At 40.8% G+C, this 25,917-nt stretch overlaps 1 protein-coding gene across 1 annotated transcript in view; it reads left to right on the top strand.

The window, feature by feature from the left end:
• LOC128649461 (coiled-coil domain-containing protein 17-like) overlaps positions 1-25,917 on the top strand; it is a 155,173-nt gene that overhangs the window by 27,712 nt on the left and 101,544 nt on the right. The window contains exons 2-3 of the mRNA XM_053702741.1: positions 1,150-1,278; positions 11,939-12,071. Coding sequence (XP_053558716.1) covers positions 1,150-1,278; positions 11,939-12,071 — 262 coding nt within the window. The remainder of the gene's footprint in view (positions 1-1,149; positions 1,279-11,938; positions 12,072-25,917) is intronic.

Genomic DNA, 25,917 nt, shown 5'->3' with positions numbered 1-25,917 from the left:
GTAAGGTTAGGGGTGTTTAGACTCGGGGTACATGTTAGAGTGTTAGGTGCAGACGTAGGAAGTGTTTCCCCATAGCAAACAATGGGGCTGCGTTAAGAGCTGAACGCGGCTTTTTTGCAGGTGTTAGGTTTTTTTTCAGCTCAAACAGCCCCATTGTTTCCTATGGGGGAATCGTGCACGAGCACGTTTTTGAGGCTGGCCGCTTACGTAAGCAACTCTGGTATCGAGAGTTGAAGCTGCGTTAAAAATGCTCTACGCTCCTTTTTTGGAGCCTAACGCAGCCTTTATGTGGACTCTCAATACCAGAGTTATTTTTATGGTGCGGCCAGAAAAAAGCCGGCGTTAGCTACGCGGGTCCTTACCGACAAAACTCTAAATCTAGCCGTATGTTTTTTGCACATTCGCTGTACTTTAATTACGATTTATGCTGTGCATATTTAATATGATTTATTCCTGTATAATTTACATACCAATTTTACGTTTTTGATAAATTACGATTTTTTGTGAACTATTTATTATGTTATGATTTTTGATACACCTTAACAATACAATTTTTCCTTTTATATTTTTGTGTGAATGGTTTAATTATTCGTTTTTGTATTTTTTTTAATTTTGATTTTCATAGTGCATTTTTGTAATGTATTCATCACCTTCCCATGCAAAAATGCAGTGTACGCCCCTGAAAAAGACCCCCTGTTTTCAGGGTAAAGAGTGGCTTTAGATTATTCCACAAAGGAAAAATCTTGACAACGCAGAGACGTTTAGATAATCAGGCCCCATGTGTAACAATCATACTGCCCATGCATGTGACCCAACCCTGTGGATGGCAGATGAAGGCTTGTGCCTCTTTTCAGCAGATGGCTTATTGCTGTCCACTGATATGTTATAAGTCATTGCTGCGTGACTCTAGTTTATACAAAGTATGTATGTTTGTCAATCAGTAGAAATTGTGATATTTGTTCAGACCTACAAATGAGAAATTAAATTCAGTTTAATAAATAATTTCAAAAAGGTTTGATACAGGTAATCTGAGAAGTGATAAAAAGCACTAACTAATCCATCAATTTAAGTCAAATACAAAGAACGATACTTTTATTTTCACCACAGGAGTAGATAAATTGCCTCATACTTTGTTCTTTTCTGCTACAGGTTAACAGGCTGAGACATAGGAGAAAAAATGATGAACAAAAGGAGCAACCTAAACTAACAGAAATAAACAATGAAATATTAATGGATTGCATGTCAGATACAGGAGACAGCAAGAAAGCTGTAGGAAAGGTATGGGCATTTACAGTCTTTGTTTTATTTTTATTGACTGGATAGTATTTTGCAAAGTTTCTTAAAGTTTATCACCCTTACTCATTTGGTATAAATTTGAAAATATTTAAGGTTATATATCTTAGAGCCACACACTCATGACCCACAGTGTTGCTTGCTTAAATGCGTGTGTACTTCAGCCTTTTCAAAGCAACATGCAATGACCCAGTAGTAGCATCAGATGTCAACAATAAACTTGTAATGTTGTCATTGGACCTACCAATTAAGATAGTAAAAGAAGATTGGCCCAAATATAAGATGGTAAATACCTATAAAAGAAGATGCACTAAGCAACGGGGACACATACTCTGTAGACTGTATTATAATAGGTCAAATTAAAATGGTGCAGATGAGAAGCAGATAAATTAGAAGTTCAGCTCAACAACATGCAAGAAAAGGTCATGGATAGTAATTCACTGGCACACAGTCCAGAATAGGTAATATTCAGGATTTAACTGTTGCAATTCCAAGTGTACAATCTAGTAAACAAGCATTGTGATACATAAGTATTCAGGCTTGAAGAGGTATATCAGTAGTAATTTTAAATTATCATACTCAGGTATGCAGACAATAAGAGATTAAACTTGAAGCACTGTACAATATGCACAGTCCATTAATAAGGCAGGGTCATACACAGGTCTCTAAGGAGCAGGAGGGTAACCTTGTAATAGTATACAATAAACACCAGTCTGTTAATCTGGCAGGGTCATATGCAGGTATTCAGACAGCAAACAGCTGACCTTATAGAAGTATACAATAAACACAATCCGGTAATTAGACAGATTTATATATACAGGATTCACGTATCAAGTGTAAAGCAGTTACTAGTAGTCATGCTGAAAGAAGCAGGATCAAACACAAAAGAACAAGCTGAGTCATGATCCAAAGGCAGGTTAAAATGCAGCTGGGGTAATTCACATAAATCCGCAGATATGATAATCTCATCCAGGTCTTTAGTTACATTTTTCAAAGCCATTGTATTACAAGTGAGCCTATGATAAGTGAGAAATGAATTCTGTATAGAAAGAGCTTAAGCTGTGGTGGGGTGGGTCATGTCCATAGAGACATATTAAAGAAAGGGCCCAATATAGGGCCAGATTACAAGTGGCGCACTATCTAGCGCTTTCCACCCTCCTAAACACCGCCAGAAGTAAACTTTTAAAGTTTGCGGATTAGGACCCACATTACAAGTTTAAAGTAAAATATTACGCGCAAGCGAAAGCTGACCTGCTCTAACTTTAGGATTTTGGATATTGCGACCATGCTATCTTCTTCTCTCCCTAGACTTCCATGGAGAGCACAAACTGGGAAAAAACACTTATTGCTTGCACGCTAACTCGACAGGAGTTTAGCCTACAGCATTAGCCAAAGGTAGTTATGAATTTTCTACATTCCAATGTTCTTCACATAGAAAAAAAATCTTTTTATTTTTAAATATATATTTATATAGTATTTTTTGTAAAATATATATGTATATACTGTATATATAAACAGTCATTGGTGGTACAGCACTCCCAGTATTTCAAATAAGCATACTTGTGCCCGGGGTGCACTTTAAAATAAGTATACACAATGTGGAAGGAAAAGGCACTCACCGGGTCTTAAATAGTAGACAAAATCTTTTTTTTCGGTGACGTTTCAAGGTTTCTCTCGTCCTCAGACCATCAAACTTACAAACAGTGAAACTTACCTAACTTAAATAAGCCCGACATCCCCACCCACAGCGCCGCTAGCATGAAACAGGAAGTCCCGGCAATCACGTCACCGGTTGCCATGACGACCGGAATGCTACTCGGCGTGATTAATGTGAAACATTGTACCCAGTGGTAATTTAAAAACAAGTCGTGGCTAGTATAATGCATCTTATTTACATACTAGAGAAACAAGGATCATTACGATATGGATCAAACGAAATTAGCATGTTAGGCTAAAGTATCCGCCTCGATTCAATATAGAGTATATGTGGGACAACATACCACATAATTGAGTTAAGTAGCATTATATATGGTGAATTTCTCAAAACACAACAGAATATCAGGATCAGTTGAAGTGAATTTGTTATGTTCAAACTATCGATATATATATCTATTTACGAACGGATTTGGCCTGTTATAGCTATCTACCCTTAAATAATTAATTAATTATTGCAAAATAGCAAATAATACCCTCAATATTTACAATATTTCTACAGACCTACTAACTACCCTTTAGTTAAGCTCGAATATATAGACAAAAATGTCATTGTAATGCATATCTATTATCTATATAGAGAAACCAAAATAGTCAAAGTGAAAAAAATAATAATAAATGAAATGGACTGGACTACATCATACATATTGACTCTAAGCTATTCCTAAAAGACTATCTAGAGGAAGAGATTATTTTAACATATACCATAACGAGGGGAGGTGATCGTGCCAATATGCTACTACAGCGTGAGGCACGGTGGATTTATGAACTGGGCACTATGACACCACAGGGACTAAATGTCCATCTGGACTGGCTTTGCTTCCTATAAAGACCTTCCTGATATGGATCAGTTATGAGAGTCCACGGTCCCATCAATGAGAGTCCATGATCTGTATGGTATATGTAAAAATAATCTCTTCCTCTAGATAGTCTTTTAGGAATAGCTTAGAGTCAGTATGTAAGATGTAGTCCAGTCCAGTTCATTTATTATTATTATTATGTTGTTGTTTTTTTCACTTCGACTATATTGGTTTCTCTATATAGATAATAGATATGCATTACTGAATATAGATGATTGCTACATGTAGGATTAAGCAGTACTGGGAATTGAATTTTATTTCTACACGTTGTGTAGAAGACGGATAATGCTTGATACAATATGGGTATCTGTATCTGTCATTTCACAATAGTGTAAATCCCTTTTACAATTACATTTTGTTTATATATTCAAGTTTAACTAAAGTGTAGTCAGTAGGTCTGTAGAAATATTGTAAATATTGAGGGTATTATTTGCTATTCTGCAATAATTAATTAATTATTTAAGGGTAGATAGCTATAACAGGCCAAATCCATTCGTAAACGGATCTATATATATGGATAGTTTGAACGTAACAAATTCACTTTGGGTGATCCTGATATTCTGTTGTGTTTTGAGAAATTCGCCATATATTGATACTTAACTCAATTATGTGGTTATTAGTATATAGCTATGTTGTCCCACATATACTCTATATTGAATCGAGGTGGATACTTTAGCCAGACATGCTAATTTTGTTTGATCCATATCATAATGATCCTTGTTTCTCTAGTATGTAAATAAGCCACAGTATACTAGCCACGATTTGTTTTTAAATTACCACTGGGTACAATGTTGCACATTAATCACGCCGAGTAGCACATTCCGGTCGTCATGGCAACTGGTGACATGGTACGTTATCACGTGGTTGCCGGGACTTCCGGTTTTACGCTAACGGCGCTGTGGGTGGGGATGTCAGGCTTATTTAAAGGGCCATGATACTCAAATGTTGAAAACTTGAAAGTGATGCAGCATAGCTGTAAAAAGCTGACTAGAAAATATCACCTGAACATCTCGATGTAAAAAAGAAATATATTTTACCTCAAAAGTTTCTCAGTAGCCACATCCCATTGTAAAGGACTTCTAAGCAGCAAATCAGTATGTCTGTCCCGGGACAGCTAAGGGATTGAGCCTCGTGCACTCTCATGTTATTTCCCTATTCAGTTTAAGGAAGTTTACTATGAAATCTCATGAGAGTTAAGTCAAATCTCATCAGATCACAGTAAAAGAGTTCATGACCTCAGCACTGTTGATGCTGATTGGCTGCTGTTCATTTCTTCATTTTTTATTTTTTTTTTACTTGCAGCTGGGCAGCAGCTGAGTATAACTTTTTACACAGTACTTACTCTGCTGAGCTGAGGAGACTGTGAGGTAATTATTTTTCCTTTTTTACAGTATATATAGAAATATCTATTTAAAATACATAGAACATTTTCCTCTATGTGAAGAACATTGGGATGTAAAATATTTACCGTATTTCTTACCCTTAAGGACCAGGGCTATTTTTACATTTATGTGGTGTTTGTGTTTAGCTGTAATGTTCCTCTTACTCATTTACTATGCCCACACATTATATATAATTTTTCTTGCCATTAGATTGACTTTCTAAAGGTACCATTATTTTCATCATATCTTATAATTTACTATGAAAAAATTATAAAATATGATGGAAAAAATTGAAAAAAGCACACTTTTTCTAACTTTGACCCCCAAAATCTGTTACATATCTACAACCACCAAAAAACACTGATGCTAAATAGCTTCTACATTTTGTCCTGAGTTTAGAAATACCCAATGTTTACATGTTCTTTGCTTTTTTTGCAAGTTATAGGGCAATAAATACAAGTAGCACTTTGCTATTTCCAAAACTTTTTTTTTCTCAAAATTAGCGCTAGTTACATTGGAGCACTGATATCTGTCAGGAATCCCTGAACATCCCTTGACATGTATATATTTTTTTTTAGCAGACAACCGAAAGTATTGATCTAGGCCCATTTAGGTATATTTCATGCCACCATTTCACTGCCAAATGCGATCAAATAAAAAAAAATTGTTAATTTTTTCACTAACTTTTTCACAAACTTTAGGTTTCTCACTGAAATTAATTACAAACAGCTTGTGCTATTATGGCAAACATGGTTGTAAATGCTTCTCTGGGATCCCCTTTGTTCAGTAATAGCAGACATATATGGCTTTGGCATTATTTTTGGTAATTAGAAGGCCGCTAAATGCCACTGCGCACCACACTTGTATTATGTCCAATAGTGAAGGGGTTAATTAGGTAGCTTCTAGGGAGCTTGTAGGGTTAATTTTAGCTTTAGAGGCCTATTTATCAAAGGTCTTGCGGATCTGATCCGACAGTGCGCTCTCCGTATTCAGCATTGCACCAACAGCTCACAAGAGCTGCTGGTGCAATGCCGCCCCCTGCAGATTCGCGGCCAATGGGCTGCCAGCAGGGGAGTGTCAATCAACCCGATCGTACTCGATCGGGTTGAATTGTGGCGATTCCTGTCCGCCTGCTCAGAGCAGGCGGACAGGGTTATGGAGCAGCGGTCTTTAGACAGCTGCTCCATAACTGCTGTTTCTGGCGAGTCTGAAGGCTCACCAGAAACACGGGCCCTCAAGCTCCATATGGAGCTTTATAAATAGGCCTCTATGTGTAGTGTAGTAGACAACCCAAAGCATTGATCTAGGCCCATTTTGGTATATTTCATGCCACCATTTCACCGCCAAATGTGATCAAATAAAAAAAATGTTAATTTTTTCACTAACTTTTTCACTAACTTTAGGTTTCTCACTGAAATTACTTACAAACAGCTTGTGCTATTATGGCAAAAATGGTTGTAAATGCTTCTCTATGATCCCCTTTGTTCAGAAATAGCAGAAATATATGGCTTTGGCATTGCTTTTTGGTAATTAGAAGTCCGCTAAATGCCACTGCGCACCACGCTTGTATTATGCCCAGCAGTTAAGGGGTTAATTAGGGAGCTTGTAGGGTTAATTTTAGCTTTAGCATAGAGATCAGTCTCCCACTTGACACATCCCACGCTCTGATCCCTCTCTGACTCCCCTCAAAAAGCTCTCTTCCCTCCCCCACCTCACTAAAGATTTTTATTTTTTAATATAATTTATATAAAGTGTAGGATCCCCCAACAGCCCTGATCCCCCCAAATAGCTCTCTAAGACTCCCCCCTCGACCTATTGGCCGCCATCTTAGGTACTGGTACCTAGTTTACTAACAAATTTTCCTTTTTATTAAAAAAAATTGTAAAAAGTTCATTTTCTGTAGTGTAGCTTCCCCCTCCCCCTCCCAGATCCCTTTCCGAACATTTCCCCCCTCTCCCTCCAAACATTTATCCCCTCTCCCTCCATCGGTAATTGATTACCATGTGCGCGCGCGCCCCTAAACCCCGCCTCCTTGCACGCTCACATCTGATACGGGACCAAGCAGGAACGTGCACCGGCAATGGGCTGCCCACCCGCCTCCCAGCAATGGCTCCCACCCACCAATGATCGGCACCACCGCTGTCCGATGCAGAGAGGGCCACAAAGTGGCCCTCTCTGCATCGGTAACTCTGCAAACCTATTTCTGCAGTGCCCCACTCATATATATATATATATATATATATATATATATATATATGGAACCGCACTCACTGGACTTTTAAAGAAACAATAGTTTACTGCGTACAGTGACGTTTCGGGGAATCAATCAAGGGGACGGTTGGTTCCCGAAACGTCACTGTACACAATAAACTATTGTTTCTTTGAAAGTCCAGTGAGTGCGGTTCTTTAACTTTGAATTGGATATTTGATGTTCTTGACACCCTGGCTGATATTTCATAAGGTGAGAGTGCAAATCCCTATGAACTGGTGTGTGTGTGTGTGTATATATATATATATATATACATGCATATACATATTTAGACATGTATATGTATGTATATATACATTATAGCCCTTTCCATTCAAATACCTTGTCATATACCATATACCTTTTAACCCTTATAACTTTTTTATTTTAATATTTATGTAAATATTTTTGTCAGATTTATATATAAATTAAACAATTTATTGTAATGTATTTATGTTGTGCTTGGTGCAACTTTTAATTTTATTTTACTTTCAACTTGTAATATGTGGGCAAGTTAGTGCGGGCACAATATTTCTATATTGCTCTTACTAATGTTAGCGTGCCACTTGTAATCTAGCCCATAATGTTAGGGTTACCCAATATATCTGGAGTTAAATTATCTACATGGCCTTTTTGGCAGTGTATGGAAGGGGGTACTCAAAATTAGCAGATATCCTGACAGTGGTATAAATAACAAATAGTAGCGCTCCTTGCAATAAATGGTTTGTTGGCCATGACCTACAATACATAATACACATTTGTAACCAACAGTAATAACAAACCTGGAAACATGGATCTAAACATAGAATAGGAGTATTTTGTTAACCCCTTAACGACACGCGTCGTACAGGGTACGTCTTGCACAAACTGGTCTTTAAAGACCAGCGACGTACCCTGTACGACGTTGGGGTTGAAAGCGGCTGGAAGCGATCCTGATCGCTTCCAGCCGCTTTCCGGTTATTGTAGTGATGCCTCGATATCGAGGCATCACTGCAATAACATTTTTCCCCATCCGATGCAGAGAGAGCCACTCTGTGGCCCTCTCTGCACCGGACATCAATGCCGCGATCGTTGGTGGGTGGGAGCAGACGTGGGAGGCGGGTGGGCGGCGATCGATGGCTTACCGGTGGGCGGGATCGTGGGCGGGATTGCTGGGGGGCGCGCACAGACGCGCGCACGTGCACAGGGGAGGCGGGCGGTTAGCGTGCACGGGGAGGGAGCGGGTGGGAACCGTTACACTATGGAACAGTGTGGTTTCTATTTAGAGGGAGAGAGGGGGAATAAATGTTAATCAAAGTGATCTGGGAGGGGGTGGGGGTTTAGTCTTGGGGGGGGGAAGCTACACTACAGAAAAAGTGGGGAAAAAATAAAAAAATATAAACATTTTTTGTAAACTGGGTACTGGCAGACAGCTGCCAGTACCCAAGATGGCTCCCAATAATGTAGAGGGGGAGGGTTAGAGAGCTGTTTGGGGGGGGGATCAGGGAGGTTTGGGGCTAAGAGGGATCCTACACAGCAGCATATGCAAATATGCTCCAAAAAAAAAAAAAAGAAAAAAAAAAAGGATACCTTTTATTTTAGTACTGGCAGACTTTCTGCCAGTACTTAAGATGGCGGGGACAATTGTGGGGTGGGGGAGGGAAGAGAGCTGTTTGGGAGGGATCAGGGGGTCTGATGTGTCAGGTGGGAGGCTGATCTCTACACTAAAGCTAAAATTAACCCTGCAAGCTCCCTACAAGATCCCTAATTAACCCCTTCACTGCTAGCCATAATACACGTATGATGTGCAGCGGCATTTAGCAGCCTTCTAATTACCAAAAAGCATTGCCAAAGCCATATATGTCTGCTATTTCTGAACAAAGGGGATACCAGAGAAGCATTTACAACCATTTGTGCCATAATTGCACAAGCTGTTTGTAAATAATTTCAGTGAGAAACCTAAAATTGCGAAAAAAATATGTTTTTTTTAAATTTGATCGCATTTGGCGGTGAAATGGTGGCATTAAATATACCAAAATGGGCCTAGATCAATACTTTGGGTTGTCTACTACACTACACTAAAGCTAAAATTAACTCTACAAGCTCCCTACATGCTCCCTAATTAACCCCTTCACTGCTGGGCATAAAACACGTGTGGTGCGCAGTGGCATTTAGCAGCCTTCTAATTACCAAAAAGCAACGCCAAAGCCATATAAGTCTGCTATTTCTGAACAAAGGGGATCCCAGAGAAGCACTTACAACCATTTATGCCATAATTGCACAAGTTGTTTGTAAATAATTTCTGTGAGAAACCTAAAGTTTGTGAAAAAAATTGTGAAAAAGTGAACATTTTTTTTTATTTGGTCGCATTTGGCGGTGAAATGGTGGCATGAAATATACCAAAATGGGCCTAGATCAATACTTTGGGATGTCTTCTAAAAAAATATATATACATGTCAAGGGATATTTAGGTATTCCTGACAGATATCAGGGTTCCAATGTAACTAGCGCTCATTTTGAAAAAAAGTGGTTTTGAAATAGCAAAGTGCTACTTGTATTTATTGCCCTATAACTTGCAAATAAAGCAAAGAACATGTAAACATTGGGTATTTCTAAACTCAGGACAAATTTTAGAAACTATTTAGCATGGTTGTTTTTTGGTGGTTGTAGATGTGTAACAGATTTTGGGGGTCAAAGTTAGAAAAAGTGTGTTTTTTTCCATTTTTTCCTCATATTTTATAATATTTTTAATAGTAAATTATAAGATATGTTGAAAATAATGGTATCTTTAGAAATTCCATTTAGTGGCGAGAAAAACGGTATATAATATGTGTGGGTACAGTAAATGAGTAAGAGGAAAATTACAGCTAAACACAAACACCGCAGAAATGTAAAAATAGCCCTGGTCCTTAAGGGAAAGAAATTGAAAAATGGCCTTGTCCTTAAGGGGTTAATCTTCAAACACTGAGACAATAGCTGTATGCCCTATTGGAACCTTAGATCAGATACATACATCTACAACTTTCTTTATGCCAGATACATGTTCACCTGAGACCATGGATTAGATACATGGGGGCCCATTTATCAAGCTCCAGATGGAGCTTAAGGGGCCCTGGCAAGCTCACTAGAAACACCAGTTATGAAGCAGCGGTCTAAAGACCGCTGCTCCATTACCTGTCCGCCTGCTCTGAGCAGGCGTCAGACATCGCCGCAATGATTGACACCCTCCTGCTGGCGGACGATTGGCCGCGAGTCTGCAGGGGGCGGCGTTGCACCAACAGCTCACAAGAGCTGCTGGTGCAATGCTGAATACAGATAGTGTATTGCTCTCCACATTCAGCAAGGTCTGTCGGACCTGATCCGCACTGTCGGATCAGGTCTGACAGACCTTTGTTAAATAGGGGCCATGGACTCTGTAGTCTACGTTTTGCCAAATTAGATCAGAACAACTTCTATATATGTATCCAATTGAGATCACATGCATAGAAAGCTCATCCTCTGTTATTCAATCTATATGCACTCATAGCCCCATCTATGCATATTTCCAATGGAGATCACAGATTATATGCATGTGCATTGTAGCCTCAATTATAACTATATGCTCAAGTACAACTCCAAATCAGTTATATAGGCCCTGGTCCTACTCACCTCCTGTATGCCAGATTTATATCCAAGAAAAAACATGAAAAGTGAGAATATTTAAAGAATACCATTTTAGATGCAATTGTACACTTTATCAGTCATGTCTGTAAAAGAAAAAAAGGAAAGTGGTCTGTTTCTCTAGAGGAGTGGCATATACTGTAAAGAAAATATACAGTTTAGAAATATAGACAGACTCAAAGGAGAATATGCTCACATTGCTGGAGAATTAATTTAGATCATCTCATCTGAGCAGAGAGCTTTATGGGAGGAATCTCTCATCTCTCTCTGGGAATTCCAGAGTTCATCCCCTGTGAAGTCTGCACTATAACTTCTCTCCAAGCTGGAGAATCTTTGATCATCAGGGCCCTTATGAGCTGGTCACCAATCTCCACAGCTCTTTTTTCTTCTTCTTTGGAAACAGGGGTGATACAGCCAATTAGAAATCATATCACCCGTTCCTATGGAAACTAAAGGTACGCCCTCCCCTGCCTTCACTAAGCCCTTGTTGAGCTCTTTCAAAGAAGAAACAAACTGTTGTGGAGCACAGTGTCCGGGTCATAAGGTAAGAGAGTGGAGTAATTTAATTATACAAAAAAAAAAACCCTAGCATAGTAATGTAGTAAAGGGTTAAAACGTCGTAACTAAGAACATTAGGTACTACTATGTTTTATTTCTGAACTTTAATGTCCCTTTAATTAATATATGTAAAATACTCTGTGTTTTTATCTTTTAAATGCCTTAAATGTTTTGAAAGAAATTAAACCAGTACATTCTTAATCATAATGTATGTTTGTTTTGCACGTGTACTTATTCATCTCTAGATGAGCGAAAACCATAAAGGAGACTACAGGTTACATGATCATGAAACACAACTACGTTTTCTAGCAGAGGCTCATAGCAAACAAATTGAAGAAATTATGTCTCAAAACAGGCTTTTGGAAAAGCAGAGAGATGGTATGGCAAGTGTGTTTTGCTCATTATATTAATTTGAATTAATTTTGGCTTTTATGGATGACATCAGCATGAAACTGTAAATTGTATAAGGGTTGATTTACTAACATAGGGCCAAATTACGAGTGTAGTGATATTAATCGCTCCTGCTCACACGCTAACTATGCGCGACTTTGGCTTTTTGCGCACATCAGATTACAAAGTGAAAGTAAAAATGTTTTGCTCCCAAGCAAAAAAGACCCACATAGCCACCGCAAAGAACCCAGCTACAATATTAACCTCTAAACCACCACACCTCTGCACCGCAAACTACTCTGCTACACTATTAACCCCTAAACCGCCACACCTTCACATTACAAACTACCTTCTAACTTCCTAATAGCTACCCCCCTAACACCTCTAAACAAACACCCCCTGCCATTACATTAAAAAAAAAAACCTAACGTTACATAAAAAACTACTATTACCAAACATGAAAAACCTAACATTACATAAAATAAAAAAAATTACTAAAAATAAAAAGCCTGCAGTTATGCCTATTCTATTATTTTCTACTAGTCCTAAAGCCTGTGTACACGGGCCATTTTTTGCAGTACAGCGGTTCCACCCCTTGCTCTCTCTCTCTCCCCCCTCTCTTTTGCTCTCTCTCTCCCCCTCTTCTACTCTCTATCTCCCCCCTCTCTATTTTGCGCTCTCTCTCTTTCCCCTTCTCTTTTGATCTCGCTCTCTCTCCCCCTCTCGCTCCCTCCCCCTCTCTTTTGCTCTCTCTCTCTCCCTCTCTTTTGCTCTCTCTCTCCCCCTTTCTTTTGTTCTCTCCCCCCCTCTCTTTTGTTCTCTCCCCCTCTCTTTTGCTGTCTCTCTTCCTGTCTTTTGCTGTCTCTATCCCCCCTCTTTTGCACTCTCTCTCTCCCCCTCTCTTTTGCCCTCTCTTTTGCTCTCTCTATCCCCCCTCTTTTGCTCTCTCTCTATCCCCTTTCTTTTGCTCTCTTTCCCCCTCTCTTTGGCTGTCTCTCTCCCCCTCGCTTTTGCTCTTTTTCTCTCCCTCTCTTTTGCTCTTTCTCCCCCCCTCTCTTTTACTCTTTCTCTCCCCCTCTCTTATGCTCTCTCTCTCCCCCTCACTTTTGCTCTCTCTCTCCCCCTCTCTTTTGTGCGCTCTCTCTCCCCTCTCTTTTGCTCTCTCTCTCCCCTCTCTCCCCCCTCTCTTTTGCGCTCTCTCTCCCCTCTCTCTTGCTCTTTCTCTCCCCTCTCTTTTGCTCTCTCTCCCCCTCTCTTTTGCTGTCTCTCTCCCTCTCTTTTGCTATCTCTCTCTCCATTTCTTTTGCTCTCCCCCCTCTCTTTTGCTGTCTCTCTCCCTGTCTTTTGCTCTCTCTATCCCCCCTATTTTGCTCTCTCCATACCCCCTCTTTTGCTCACCCTCTCCCCCCTCTCTTTTGCTCTCTCTCTCTCTCCCCCCTCTTTTGCTCTCTCTCTCTCCCCTTTATTTTGCTCTCTTTCCCCCTATCTTTTGCTGTCTCTCTGCCCATCTCTTTTGCTCGCTCTCCCCCCTCTCTTATGCTCTCTCTCTCTCACCCTCTCTTTTGCTCTCTCTCTCCCTCTCTGTCTCTCCCCTCTCTTTCCCCCCTCTCTTTTGCGCTCTCTCCCATCTCTTTTGCTCTCTCTCTCCTCCCTCTCTCCCCCCCCTTTTGTGCTCTCTTTCTCTCCCCTATTTTGCTCTCTCTCCCCTTTCTCCCCCCTCTCTTTTGCTGTCTCTCTTTTGCTCTCTCTATCTCCCCTCTTTTGCTCTCTCCCCTTTCTTTTGCTCTCCCTCCCCCTATCTCTTTGCTGTCTCTCTCCCTCTCTCTTTTGCTCTCTCTATCCCCCCACTTTTGCTCCCTCTATCCCCCCTCTTTTTTTGAGCTCTCTCTCTATCCCCCCTCTTTTTTTGAGCTCTCTCTCTGACATCCGCCCGGCCCTGCCCACGTCACGTTTTTTTAAATGTAATGGGGTTTTTTTTCTTTGTAACTTAGGGGTGTTGGGGGGTTAGCTGTTTGGAAGTTAGGGGGTAGTTTGCAATGTGGGGGTGTGGTGGTTTAGGAGTTAATAGTGTAGTAGAGTAGTTTGCCGTGTGGGGGTGTGGCGGATTAGGGGTTAATAGTTTAGTTTAGTGCAACTTTTTCCTCCAGCCAAACTCTTTACACGAACTTTCAAGTCAAAAAGTAAAAAGTAAAAAGTTTGAGCATAAAATGCGATTGCGTTTGAGCGATCACATTTACTTTCAACTTGTATTACGAGCGCACATTACTGCACAACACCGCCCATAGAAAATATGGGGAGCATAAATTAATGCGAGTTCATGCAAATTCATTCGTGGTCATTTTTTAGTGCAAAAAGCTCTTCGCTTGTCTCCTCGCACTAACGATAGCGTGCCACTCGCACGTAATCTGGCCCATAGCGTATAGTATGAGTTTGCGTGTTAATAATAGCAATAGCTATTCTAGTAAATATAAATTCTGCCTTTCATGTTGTTTTTATGCATTTCATTCCTGTTTTCAGAATAAAGTAGTTTAAAGGACAAATAAATACAGTAGAATTGCATAATCAACAAGTGCACAATAAAAAAAGACGACGCAATAGCACTCTAAATTGACAATAAGCAGTAATTTTTTTCTGACAAATTTCAAAATTTACTTCAATTTGCCATCCCCCTGTATCATGTGACAGCCATCAACCAATTAAAGACTCATATTTATATATACTGTGAATTCTTGCACATGCTCAGTAGGAGCTGTTGCCTCATAAAGTGTGCTTATAAAAAGATGGCACACAATTTAATAATGGAAGTCAATTGGAAAGTCTGCATGCTCTATCTGAATCTTGCAAGTTTAATTTTCACTTAAGTGTCCCTTTAATAGTTTACTATGATGAATATCCAGGGATGCTTTATTAATAGTGGAGCATGCGTTACATGTTATGGGATGTTGTTTTAAAGGGACCTTAAACACTTGCCATTAGGGTTTTGTGTTTTTTTATTCATAATGTTTTTTTCAGTTTTTAAAATGCAAATCCGTTTTTTTTTTATTATAGGTGTTCTATTTTTTATTTTATTCTTTACATTTACATGACTTTCTGACCGCTGTGCAGACATGGGTGAAAGTGATATTGACAAAACCAGAAGTCTACTTATTGCTGTGAGCGTGCACACATATAAGAGATTACCTTGATGCAGCCTGGATAATAATGCATGTCACAATGTTATTATTGTTATTATTGACAATAGTGGAAATAGACATCTTTTATTCTATTTGTGAATATATATATATATGTGTATTTGCATTAACCCATTGGCTGCCAAAGAGGACTGCAACGCATCTCCCAGGCTGCCAATGGGTTAACTACTTTAATGCCCTACAAACACCACATTCTTTGTAAACACTGGTTGAGTCTCACTGATCTAAACACCCGTCTAAAGGTGTTGTTGAAGCTTTCTCTCCGCTGCACTTTTCGTCCTGATAGGTGCGCCACCTCTGAAGCTTGGTAGGAGTCAGAATCCAAGGCACGCGCATCGCGCGCACTCAGTCACAGCCCCCTCACCTCCCGCACTGCCAGTAGAGTCCAGCGCGCGCTTGATTGACAAGCAAGATGTCGGTGCTGAGAGAGGCAGGAGGGGATGCAGCAAAAGCATCAGCAGCAGCAGTCACCGGTTACTGCACGCTCCTGCAACAACCACCGGCAGCTACAAACACAGCACTCTGATGGACAACACATGTCCACCACCCCAGTCATAGCATAATATAGGCATCTGGCAGCTCCAATATAATAAAAGCAAGCACCTTTTGAAATGCAATCTCCCTACACCGAGAGGCCGCGCAGGTGTTGTAAACGGCTGCAATTGAAACAAATAAATCTATGAAGCTCGTTCACAAAGTTAATGAGAACGAGCTTCATAGAAGAGGCAAAGACTTTACTTTGTATGCGCATGCGCGGAATTGAAGAAGGGAGTGCGCATTGAGTCCATATGTTATCGCATAGAACGTGCGTTACAACATGTCGGCCAGCACCGCATTCAGTAGGCGGTGGTTTAGGGGTAATATTGAAAATTAAAAAAAAATGTGCAGATGTTAGATAAAGACATAAAGAAAGAAATAATGTATAAAATAAAACAAAATAGATAAAAAAAATTATAATTACATTAAAACAGATGGTGTTTAGGGTCCCTTTAATATCAGTTCTCCACGGTCTCAAATTCTACACATGGCTAAATGATAACAAACAAACAAAAATAAAGCAGCCAAACAGTGCAATAAATATGTAAAACATGTTTAGTAAAGCAATATAAGAATATTGCCATTTAAATGGGCTAATCCCTCCTTATCTTATCTGTCTGTATATTCATAAAGGCGGATACAGGGATTAAACAGATGATTATACGGAAACAATAGTGCAATAATAAAATGCTGTAACACATTAGAGCATTTTATTTTTGCACATTTATATTACTTTAACGTAAGGCTTCAATTTTTTTGTAAGGCATTTGAAGCTTGATATGAGGAGAACAACTGACAACTGCAGTTCATTACAGTCTGCTGCACATTGTGGGTAACTAAGAGACTGCAGACTGTTTGCCTTTTTTATCGTTTGTATATATTGCATTATGTGATAAGGGGGCACATATATACCTGTGTACACTCCTCTTTTCATTCTTTTACCTCCAATGCCTTGTTATTTTTGTTATCTCCTCACTATTTGTCATGGTTGCACAACACAACCTATAAGAGAGTAATTTATATCCATGTACACAGAGTTATGTTTGCTAGTAGGAAACTTACTGATGATTACTACTGCAACTTTACAGGGACATTCTAAAGCAAAAATAATAAACTCATTAGAGAGAAAGCCGAAACTGCGCTATAATATTTAGCGCATCTTGAAACATGAAGTAAACTGTAAGGGTTAAAAAAAGTTCACAAAACACATCAAAAATATATTTAAATAAACTACTTATATACACACACAAACATACAGTATATGTATATATATATATATATATATATATATATATATATATATATATACAGGGAGTGCAGAATTATTAGGCAAATGAGTATTTTGACCACATCATCCTCTTTATGCATGTTGTCTTACTCCAAGCTGTATAGGCTCGAAAGCCTACTACCAATTAAGCATATTAGGTGATGTGCATCTCTGTAATGAGAAGGGGTGTGGTCTAATGACATCAACACCCTATATCAGGTGTGCATAATTATTAGGCAACTTCCTTTTCTTTTGGCAAAATGGGTCAAAAGAAGGACTTGACAGGCTCAGAAAAGTAAAAAATAGTGAGATATCTTGCAGAGGGATGCAGCACTCTTAAAATTGCAAAGCTTCTGAAGCGTGATCATCGAACAATCAAGCGTTTCATTCAAAATAGTCAACAGGGTCGCAAGAAGCGTGTGGAAAAACCAAGGCGCAAAATAACTGCCCATGAACTGAGAAAAGTCAAGCGTGCAGCTGCCAAGATGCCACTTGCCACCAGTTTGGCCATATTTCAGAGCTGCAACATCACTGGAGTGCCCAAAAGCACAAGGTGTGCAATACTCAGAGACATGGCCAAGGTAAGAAAGGCTGAAAGATGACCACCACTGAACAAGACACACAAGCTGAAACGTCAAGACTGGGCCAAGAAATATCTCAAGACTGATTTTTCTAAGGTTTTATGGACTGATGAAATGAGAGTGAGTCTTGATGGGCCAGATGGATGGGCCCGTGGCTGGATTGGTAAAGGGCAGAGAGCTCCAGTCCGACTCAGACGCCAGCAAGGTGGAGGTGGAGTACTGGTTTGGGCTGGTATCAAAGATGAGCTTGTGGGGCCTTTTCGGGTTGAGGATGGAGTCAAGCTCAACTCCCAGTCCTACTGCCAGTTTCTGGAAGACACCTTCTTCAAGCCGTGGTACAGGAAGAAGTCTGCATCCTTCAAGAAAAACATGATTTTCATGCAGGACAATGCTCCATCACACGCGTCCAAGTACTCCACAGCGTGGCTGGCAAGAAAGGGTATAAAAGAAGAAAATCTAATGACATGGCCTCCTTGTTCACCTGATCTGAACCCCATTGAGAACCTGAGGTCCATCATCAAATGTGAGATTTACAAGGAGGGAAAACAGTACACCTCTCTGAACAGTGTCTGGGAGGCTGTGGTTGCTGCTGCACGCAATGTTGATGGTGAACAGATCAAAACACTGACAGAATCCATGGATGGCACACATGTATACAAATACATACACTTTTGAGCCCTTCCCAGTTTTAATAGAAATACTTGAAATTGTTCTTCACTCAGAATTTTTTTTTTTTTTAAATATATACATATGGGGTTCAATCGTAATTCAAAATTATTCTGACTACAGAGAGGAAGCCTACAGACAGTTAGCTGACAGTCGGGTTTATTGCAAACTTAGAGGGAATCCTATGAACTCGTTCAAGAGAGAATTAGACCTAATATTGAAATGTGGGCTTGAATCAGGTATGATCGATGAAAATGAGTTTGAATTTATGACTACAACATTTCCGGTTATTCCGGTGTTATATCTGTTGCCCAAAGTACACAAGACTTTGATAAAACCCCCTGGCAGACCTATTGTGCCTGCCCGGGATTCTTTGTGTTCTAATGTGGCCATTTTCATAGATCATTACCTTCAACCAGTAGTAAAGGAATCATATTCCTTTATACTAGATTCCCCCTCACTCATCCGTAAGCTATTGAATTGGAAAGATCTTAGTCCTGATTATTTACTCATCACAATGGACGTAGACAGCCTGTATACCGTCATCCCTCATGGTGGCTGTGTGCAGGCAGTTAGATCCATGCTGAGTGAATCATTGGCGTATGCGGGACCACCCATTGAGTTCCTATTAGAACTTCTCAAAGTTTTGCTTGGAAAAAAACTTTTTCAAATTTGAAAAGGAGTTCTTTTTACAAGTGTCAGGAACTGCAATGGGTTCGAATATGGCTCCCGCATACGCCAATTTATACATGTCCTGGTATGAGACTAAGGTTATGCAGATTCGGATGGTGGATTGCATCAAATTATATGTAAGATATATTGATGATGTGTTTTTGGTATGGCGAGGGTCTGAGGAATCTTTGAAGCAGTGGGTTGATAGCCTAAACCAGATTGAGTCCACTATTCGCTTCAAGTTTGCCCACGACAGAGTGAGCATACCGTTTTTAGACTTAAATATATCAGTCTATACAGATGTTGAGGGCTACAAATTTTCTACTTCAATATACTCCAAACCCACTGACAGAAACTCCTTACTACTGTCCACAAGTTATCACCCGGAACATCAGAAAAAGAGTGCCGTCTCCTCTCAGCTCACGCGAGTGGCTCGCAACAATACACTGAGAGAGACGAGAAGAATACAGGAGGATGAAATGAAATTGGAACAGCGAGGATACAGAAAGAGGTTGATCTCACAGGTGCATACCAACCTGGCGCAAGAGGATCAGATGACTCTGCTGCAACCACGAGAATTGATTGAGAGGGTGGAAAACAAAAGGTGATAACATTAATTTTGTAACTACTTTCAACCCCATATCTAAGATACTGGCCGAGTCAGTAAAGAAGAATTGGGAGATCGTCAGCACTGATAAGATGTTACCTTTCCTAAATACGACTGCTCCACGGATGGCTTATAAAAGAGCACCTAATCTGAAAGATCTCTTGGTCCACAATGACCCTATAAAGTGTTATGAAAAAGGTACGTGGTTGGACACAAAGATGAAATTAGGTTGCTACAGAGGTGGGGACTGCACGACGTGCAATAGTATGCTAACAGGGATGTACTTTCATCACCCGCACACTGGGAGAAAGTTTAAGATCTTACATAGACTGTCATGCATGAGCACCTACGTGGTCTACATACTGATGTGTCCATGGTCTTTGATGTATGTGGGGAAAACCTCTACTACGTTTTGTGAGAGGATGGCCAATCATCGCCATGCCATTAGACAGGCGATAGAGAAGAAAACATCTGATCAACCTGTCGCCCGGCATTTCCTCCAGGCAGGACATACAGCCGCAAGCCTGAGGACTATGCTTATTGACCATGTGCCCCCCCCCCTACGGAGGGGCGACAGAAATACGAAACTACTTCAGGTAGAGACCTCTTAGATCTACCGTCTTGATACGGTGGCCCCGAAGGGGCTAAATATACGTCTGGACTTTAATGTCTTTCTTTGAATGGGATGTCTATGATTAGTTGATCTAGGTCATCTATGCTTAAAGGATGGACTTGTCCTCAATTATGTATATATGCAAAGTCTCCACAATAATGGTACTCCGTGTTCAGTGTATTGCTGTGGCCTGATTAATGTTTCTCACTATACTCCACTAGACATGAATAATATACAAGTGTTATATACAGTAGTTTTTATTATCTAGGGTAATCTTATGTATTTACCTATTACTATTGTGTATACATGTTGGTGTTTTGCTGTTATCACTTAGGCTATATACAATTTTACAGTACATGTCCTACGGAGATTATGGTGAATAATGTACTTTAAAGATAGTGCAGCTATAATGTTAACAAGATATACGATCCATTTGGGATCTCAAGTAGTGTTGCGCTAACACTCTTTTAAATATTTTCTGTGTGTGGTGTAGGGAATATTCCGCTTTTTATTTCACAATTATGGTACTTGTAATAGTTAGTCCAATGCTATTGGAACCTCTGCCACCCGATATGCGCGTTGCCTAGGAGTGTTACGTGTGACAGATGCGTAAGCGTCATCACATGGGTGGATCTATGGTAATTAGCCATGTGGCCATTGTGAGGCCGGACGTGCGCGTACGGGGGCGGCTTCCGATACACCGGAAGAGACAAGGGCACATACGGGTACTTATAGGTGAGTGGTTTTGGGGGTAGATTAGGAACCTTTTCTTGGGACAAAGATGTTTTGAACAATACCCATTGACAAAGATACCAACAGGTATCGAAACGTTTGGGGACTTTTGATTGATGTTGTGAACCTGATTAAAACTTTTGAAGAGACCGGAGAGTGAAGCGCTTTTTCTTCCTTAATTTTGGGGTTGATTGATATCACTGTATGTTTTCCACGCAGCACCCCGGCGGATGCCCTAGGTAACAGTGAGTGCACCTGTGTTTGATATTTGTACATATATATATATATATATATATATATATATATATATTTACAGGTGGCCCTCGGTTTAAGCCGGTTCAATTTGCACCGTTTCAGAATAACAACCTTTTTTCTTCTGTTATGTGTGATCAGTCCACGGGTCATCATTACTTCTGGGATATAACTCCTCCCCAACAGGAAATGCAAGAGGATTCACCCAGCAGAGCTGCATATAGCTCCTCCCCTCTACGTCAGTCCCAGTCATTCTCTTGCACCCAACGACTAGATAGGATGTGTGAGAGGACTATGGTGATTATACTTAGTTTTTATGACTTCAATCAAAAGTTTGTTATTTTAAAATAGCACCGGAGCGTGTTATTACTTCTCTGGCAGAGTTTGAGGAAGAATCTGACAGAGATTTTTTACTATGATTTTAACCGGAGTCGTTAAGATCATATTGCTGTTCTCGACCATCTGAGGGAGGTAAAGGCTTCAGATCAGGGGACAGCGGGCAGATGAATCTGCATTGAGGTATGTGGCAGTTTTTATTTTCTGAATGGAATTGATGAGAAAAGCCTGCCATACCGTTAAAATGACATGTATGTATACACTTCAGTATTCTGGGGATGGTATTTCACCGGAACTACTGTGTTAAGGTCACTAATCCTTTTAATAACTATTCTCATGTTAAACGTTTTTGCTGGAATGTAGAATCGTTTACATTGCTGAGGTACTGTGTGAATAAATGTTTGGGCATTATTTTCCACTTGGCAGTTTTTTGCTTTAATTGTGACAGTTTCGTTTCTCTTCACTGCTGTGTGGGAGAGGGAGGGGCCGTTTTTGGCGCTCTTTGCTACGCATCAAAAAATTCCAGTCAGCTACTTTTATATGTCCTGCATGATCCGGTTCATCTCTGACAGATCTCAGGGGTCTTCAAACTTCTTTGAAGGGAGGTAAATTCTCTCAGCAGAGCTGTGAGAATTCTTATAGTGACTGTGTATAAAAAACGTTGTTTTGTTTTTCTTATGTACAAATTTAATTAGTGTTGTTTTTTACTAATGGGAACAAACCTTTGCTAAAAGTTGTGTTGTTTTAAAATTTGATGCAATAACTGTTTTTCAGTTCATTATTTCAACTGTCATTTAATCGTTAGTACCTCTTTGAGGCACAGTACGTTTTTTGCTAAAAAAGATTATAACCAAGTTGTAAGTTTTTTGCTAGTGTGTTAAACATGTCTGACTCAGAGGAAGATATCTGTGTCATTTGTTCCAATGCCAAGGTGGAGCCCAATAGAAATTTATGTACTAACTGTATTGATGCTACTTTAAATAAAAGTCAATCTGTACAATGTGAACAAATTTCACCAAACAGCGAGGGGAGAGTTATGCCGACTAACTCGCCTCACGCGACAGTACCTGCATCTCCCGCCCGGGAGGTGCGTGATATTTTGGCGCCTAGTACATCTGGGCGGCCATTACAGATAACATTACAAGATATGGCTACTGTTATGACTGAAGTTTTGTCTAAATTACCTGAACTAAGAGGCAAGCGTGATCACTCTGGGGTGAGAACAGAGTGCGCTGACAATGCTAGGGCCATGTCTGATACTGCGTCACAGCTCGCAGAGCATGAGGACGGAGAGCTTCATTCTGTGGGTGACGGTTCTGATCCAAACAGATTGGACTCAGATATTTCAAATTTTAAATTTAAATTGGAGAACCTCCGTGTACTACTAGGGGAGGTCTTAGCAGCTCTCAACGATTGTAACACTGTTGCAATACCAGAGAAACTGTGTAGGTTGGATAAATACTTTGCGGTACCGGCGAGTACTGACGTTTTTCCTATACCTAAGAGACTAACTGAAATTGTTACTAAGGAGTGGGATAGACCCGGTGTGCCGTTCTCACCCCCTCCAATATTTAGAAAGATGTTTCCAATAGACGCCACCACTCGGGACTTATGGCAAACGGTCCCCAAGGTGGAGGGAGCAGTTTCTACTTTAGCTAAGCGTACCACTATCCCGGTGGAGGATAGCTGTGCTTTCTCAGATCCAATGGATAAAAAATTAGAGGGTTACCTTAAGAAAATGTTTGTTCAACAAGGTTTTATATTACAACCCCTTGCATGTATCGCGCCGATTACGGCTGCGGCAGCATTTTGGATTGAGTCGCTTGAAGAGAACCTTAGTTCCTCTACGCTAGACGACATTACGGACAGGCTTAGAGTCCTTAAACTAGCTAATTCTTTCATTTCGGAGGCCGTAGTACATTTAACCAAACTTACGGCTAAGAACTCAGGATTCGCCATACAGGCACGCAGGGCACTGTGGCTAAAATCCTGGTCAGCTGATGTTACTTCTAAGTCCAAATTACTTAATATACCTTTCAAGGGGCAGTCCTTATTCGGGCCCGGTTTGAAAGAAATTATCGCTGACATTACGGGAGGTAAGGGCCACGCCCTACCTCAAGACAAGGCCAAAGCTAAGGCTAGACAGTCTAATTTTCGTCCCTTTCGGAATTTCAAAACAGGAGCAGCATCAACCTCCACTGCACCAAAACAGGAAGGAGCTGTTGCTCGTTACAGGCAAGGCTGGAAGCCTAACCAGTCCTGGAACAAAAGCAAGCAGGCCAGGAAACCTGCTGCTGCCCCAAAGACAGCATGAACCGAGAGCCCCCGATCCGGGACCGGATCTAGTAGGGGGCAGACTCTCTCTCTTCGCCCAGGCCTGGGCAAGAGATGTTCAGGATCCCTGGGCACTAGAGATCATATCTCAGGGATACCTTCTAGACTTCAAATTATCTCCCCCAAGAGGGAGATTTCATCTGTCAAGGTTGTCAACAAACCAGATAAAGAAAGAAGCGTTTCTACGCTGCGTACAAGATCTGTTAACAATGGGAGTGATCCATCCGGTTCCGTGGTCGGAACAAGGACAAGGGTTCTACTCAAACCTGTTTGTGGTTCCCAAAAAAGAGGGAACTTTCAGGCCAATCTTAGATTTAAAGACTCTAAACAAATTCCTAAGAGTTCCATCGTTCAAAATGGAAACTATTCGGACAATTTTACCCATGATCCAAGAGGGTCAGTACATGACCACAGTGGATTTAAAGGATGCTTACCTTCACATACCGATCCACAAAGATCATCACCGGTATCTAAGGTTTGCCTTCTTAGACAGGCACTACCAGTTTGTAGCTCTTCCATTCGGATTGGCTACGGCTCCAAGAATCTTCACAAAGGTTCTGGGTGCCCTTCTAGCGGTACTAAGACCGCGAGGGATTTCGGTAGCTCCGTACCTAGACGACATTCTAATACAAGCTTCAAGCTTTCAAACTGCCAAGTCTCATACAGAGTTAGTTCTGGCATTTCTAAGGTCGCATGGATGGAAAGTGAACGAAAAGAAGAGTTCTCTCTTTCCTCTCACAAGAGTTCCATTCTTGGGGACTCTTATAGATTCTGTAGAAATGAAGATTTACCTGACAGAAGACAGGTTAACAAAACTTCAAAATGCATGCCGCGTCCTTCATTCCATTCAACACCCGTCAGTAGCTCAATGCATGGAGGTGATCGGCTTAATGGTAGCGGCAATGGACATAGTACCTTTTGCACGCCTACACCTCAGACCGCTGCAACTATGCATGCTAAGTCAGTGGAATGGGGATTACTCAGATTTGTCCCCTACTCTGAATCTGAATCAAGAGACCAGAAATTCTCTTCTATGGTGGCTTCATCGGCCACACCTGTCCAGGGGAATGCCATTCAGCAGGCCAGACTGGACAATTGTAACAACAGACGCCAGCCTACTAGGTTGGGGCGCTGTCTGGAATTCTCTGAAGGCTCAGGGACTATGGAATCAGGAGGAGAGTCTCCTTCCAATAAACATTCTGGAATTGAGAGCAGTTCTCAATGCCCTTCTGGCTTGGCCCCAGTTAATAACTCGGGGGTTCATCAGGTTTCAGTCGGACAACATCACGACTGTAGCTTACATCAACCATCAGGGAGGGACAAGAAGCTCCCTAGCAATGATGGAAGTATCAAAGATAATTCGCTGGGCAGAGTCTCACTCTTGCCACCTGTCAGCAATCCACATCCCGGGAGTGGAGAACTGGGAGGCGGATTTCTTGAGTCGCCAGACTCTTCATCCGGGGGAGTGGGAACTTCATCCGGAGGTCTTTGCCCAAATACTTCGACGTTGGGGCAAACCAGAGATAGATCTCATGGCGTCTCGCCAGAACGCCAAACTTCCTCGCTACGGGTCCAGATCCAGGGATCCGGGAGCAGTTCTGATAGATGCTTTGACAGCACCTTGGAACTTCAGGATGGCTTATGTGTTTCCACCCTTCCCGCTGCTTCCTCGATTGATTGCCAAAATCAAACAGGAGAGAGCATCAGTAATTCTAATAGCACCTGCTTGGCCACGCAGGACTTGGTATGCAGATCTAGTGGACATGTCATCCTGTCCGCCTTGGTCTCTACCTCTGAGACAGGACCTTCTGATACAGGGTCCATTCAAACATCAAAATCTAACTTCTCTGAAGCTGACTGCTTGGAAATTGAACGCTTGATTTTATCAAAACGTGGTTTTTCTGAGTCGGTTATTGATACCCTGATTCAGGCTAGGAAGCCTGTTACCAGAAGGATTTACCATAAAATATGGCGGAAATACCTATACTGGTGCGAATCCAAAGGTTACTCCTGGAGTAAGGTTAGGATCGCTAGGATATTGTCTTT

This window comes from Bombina bombina, chromosome 2 (assembly GCF_027579735.1).
Source record: "Bombina bombina isolate aBomBom1 chromosome 2, aBomBom1.pri, whole genome shotgun sequence".
Taxonomy (NCBI): domain Eukaryota; kingdom Metazoa; phylum Chordata; class Amphibia; order Anura; family Bombinatoridae; genus Bombina; species Bombina bombina.
The sequence above is the reverse complement of the archived record's forward strand: the minus strand, read 5'-3'. Positions and strand labels throughout refer to the sequence as shown.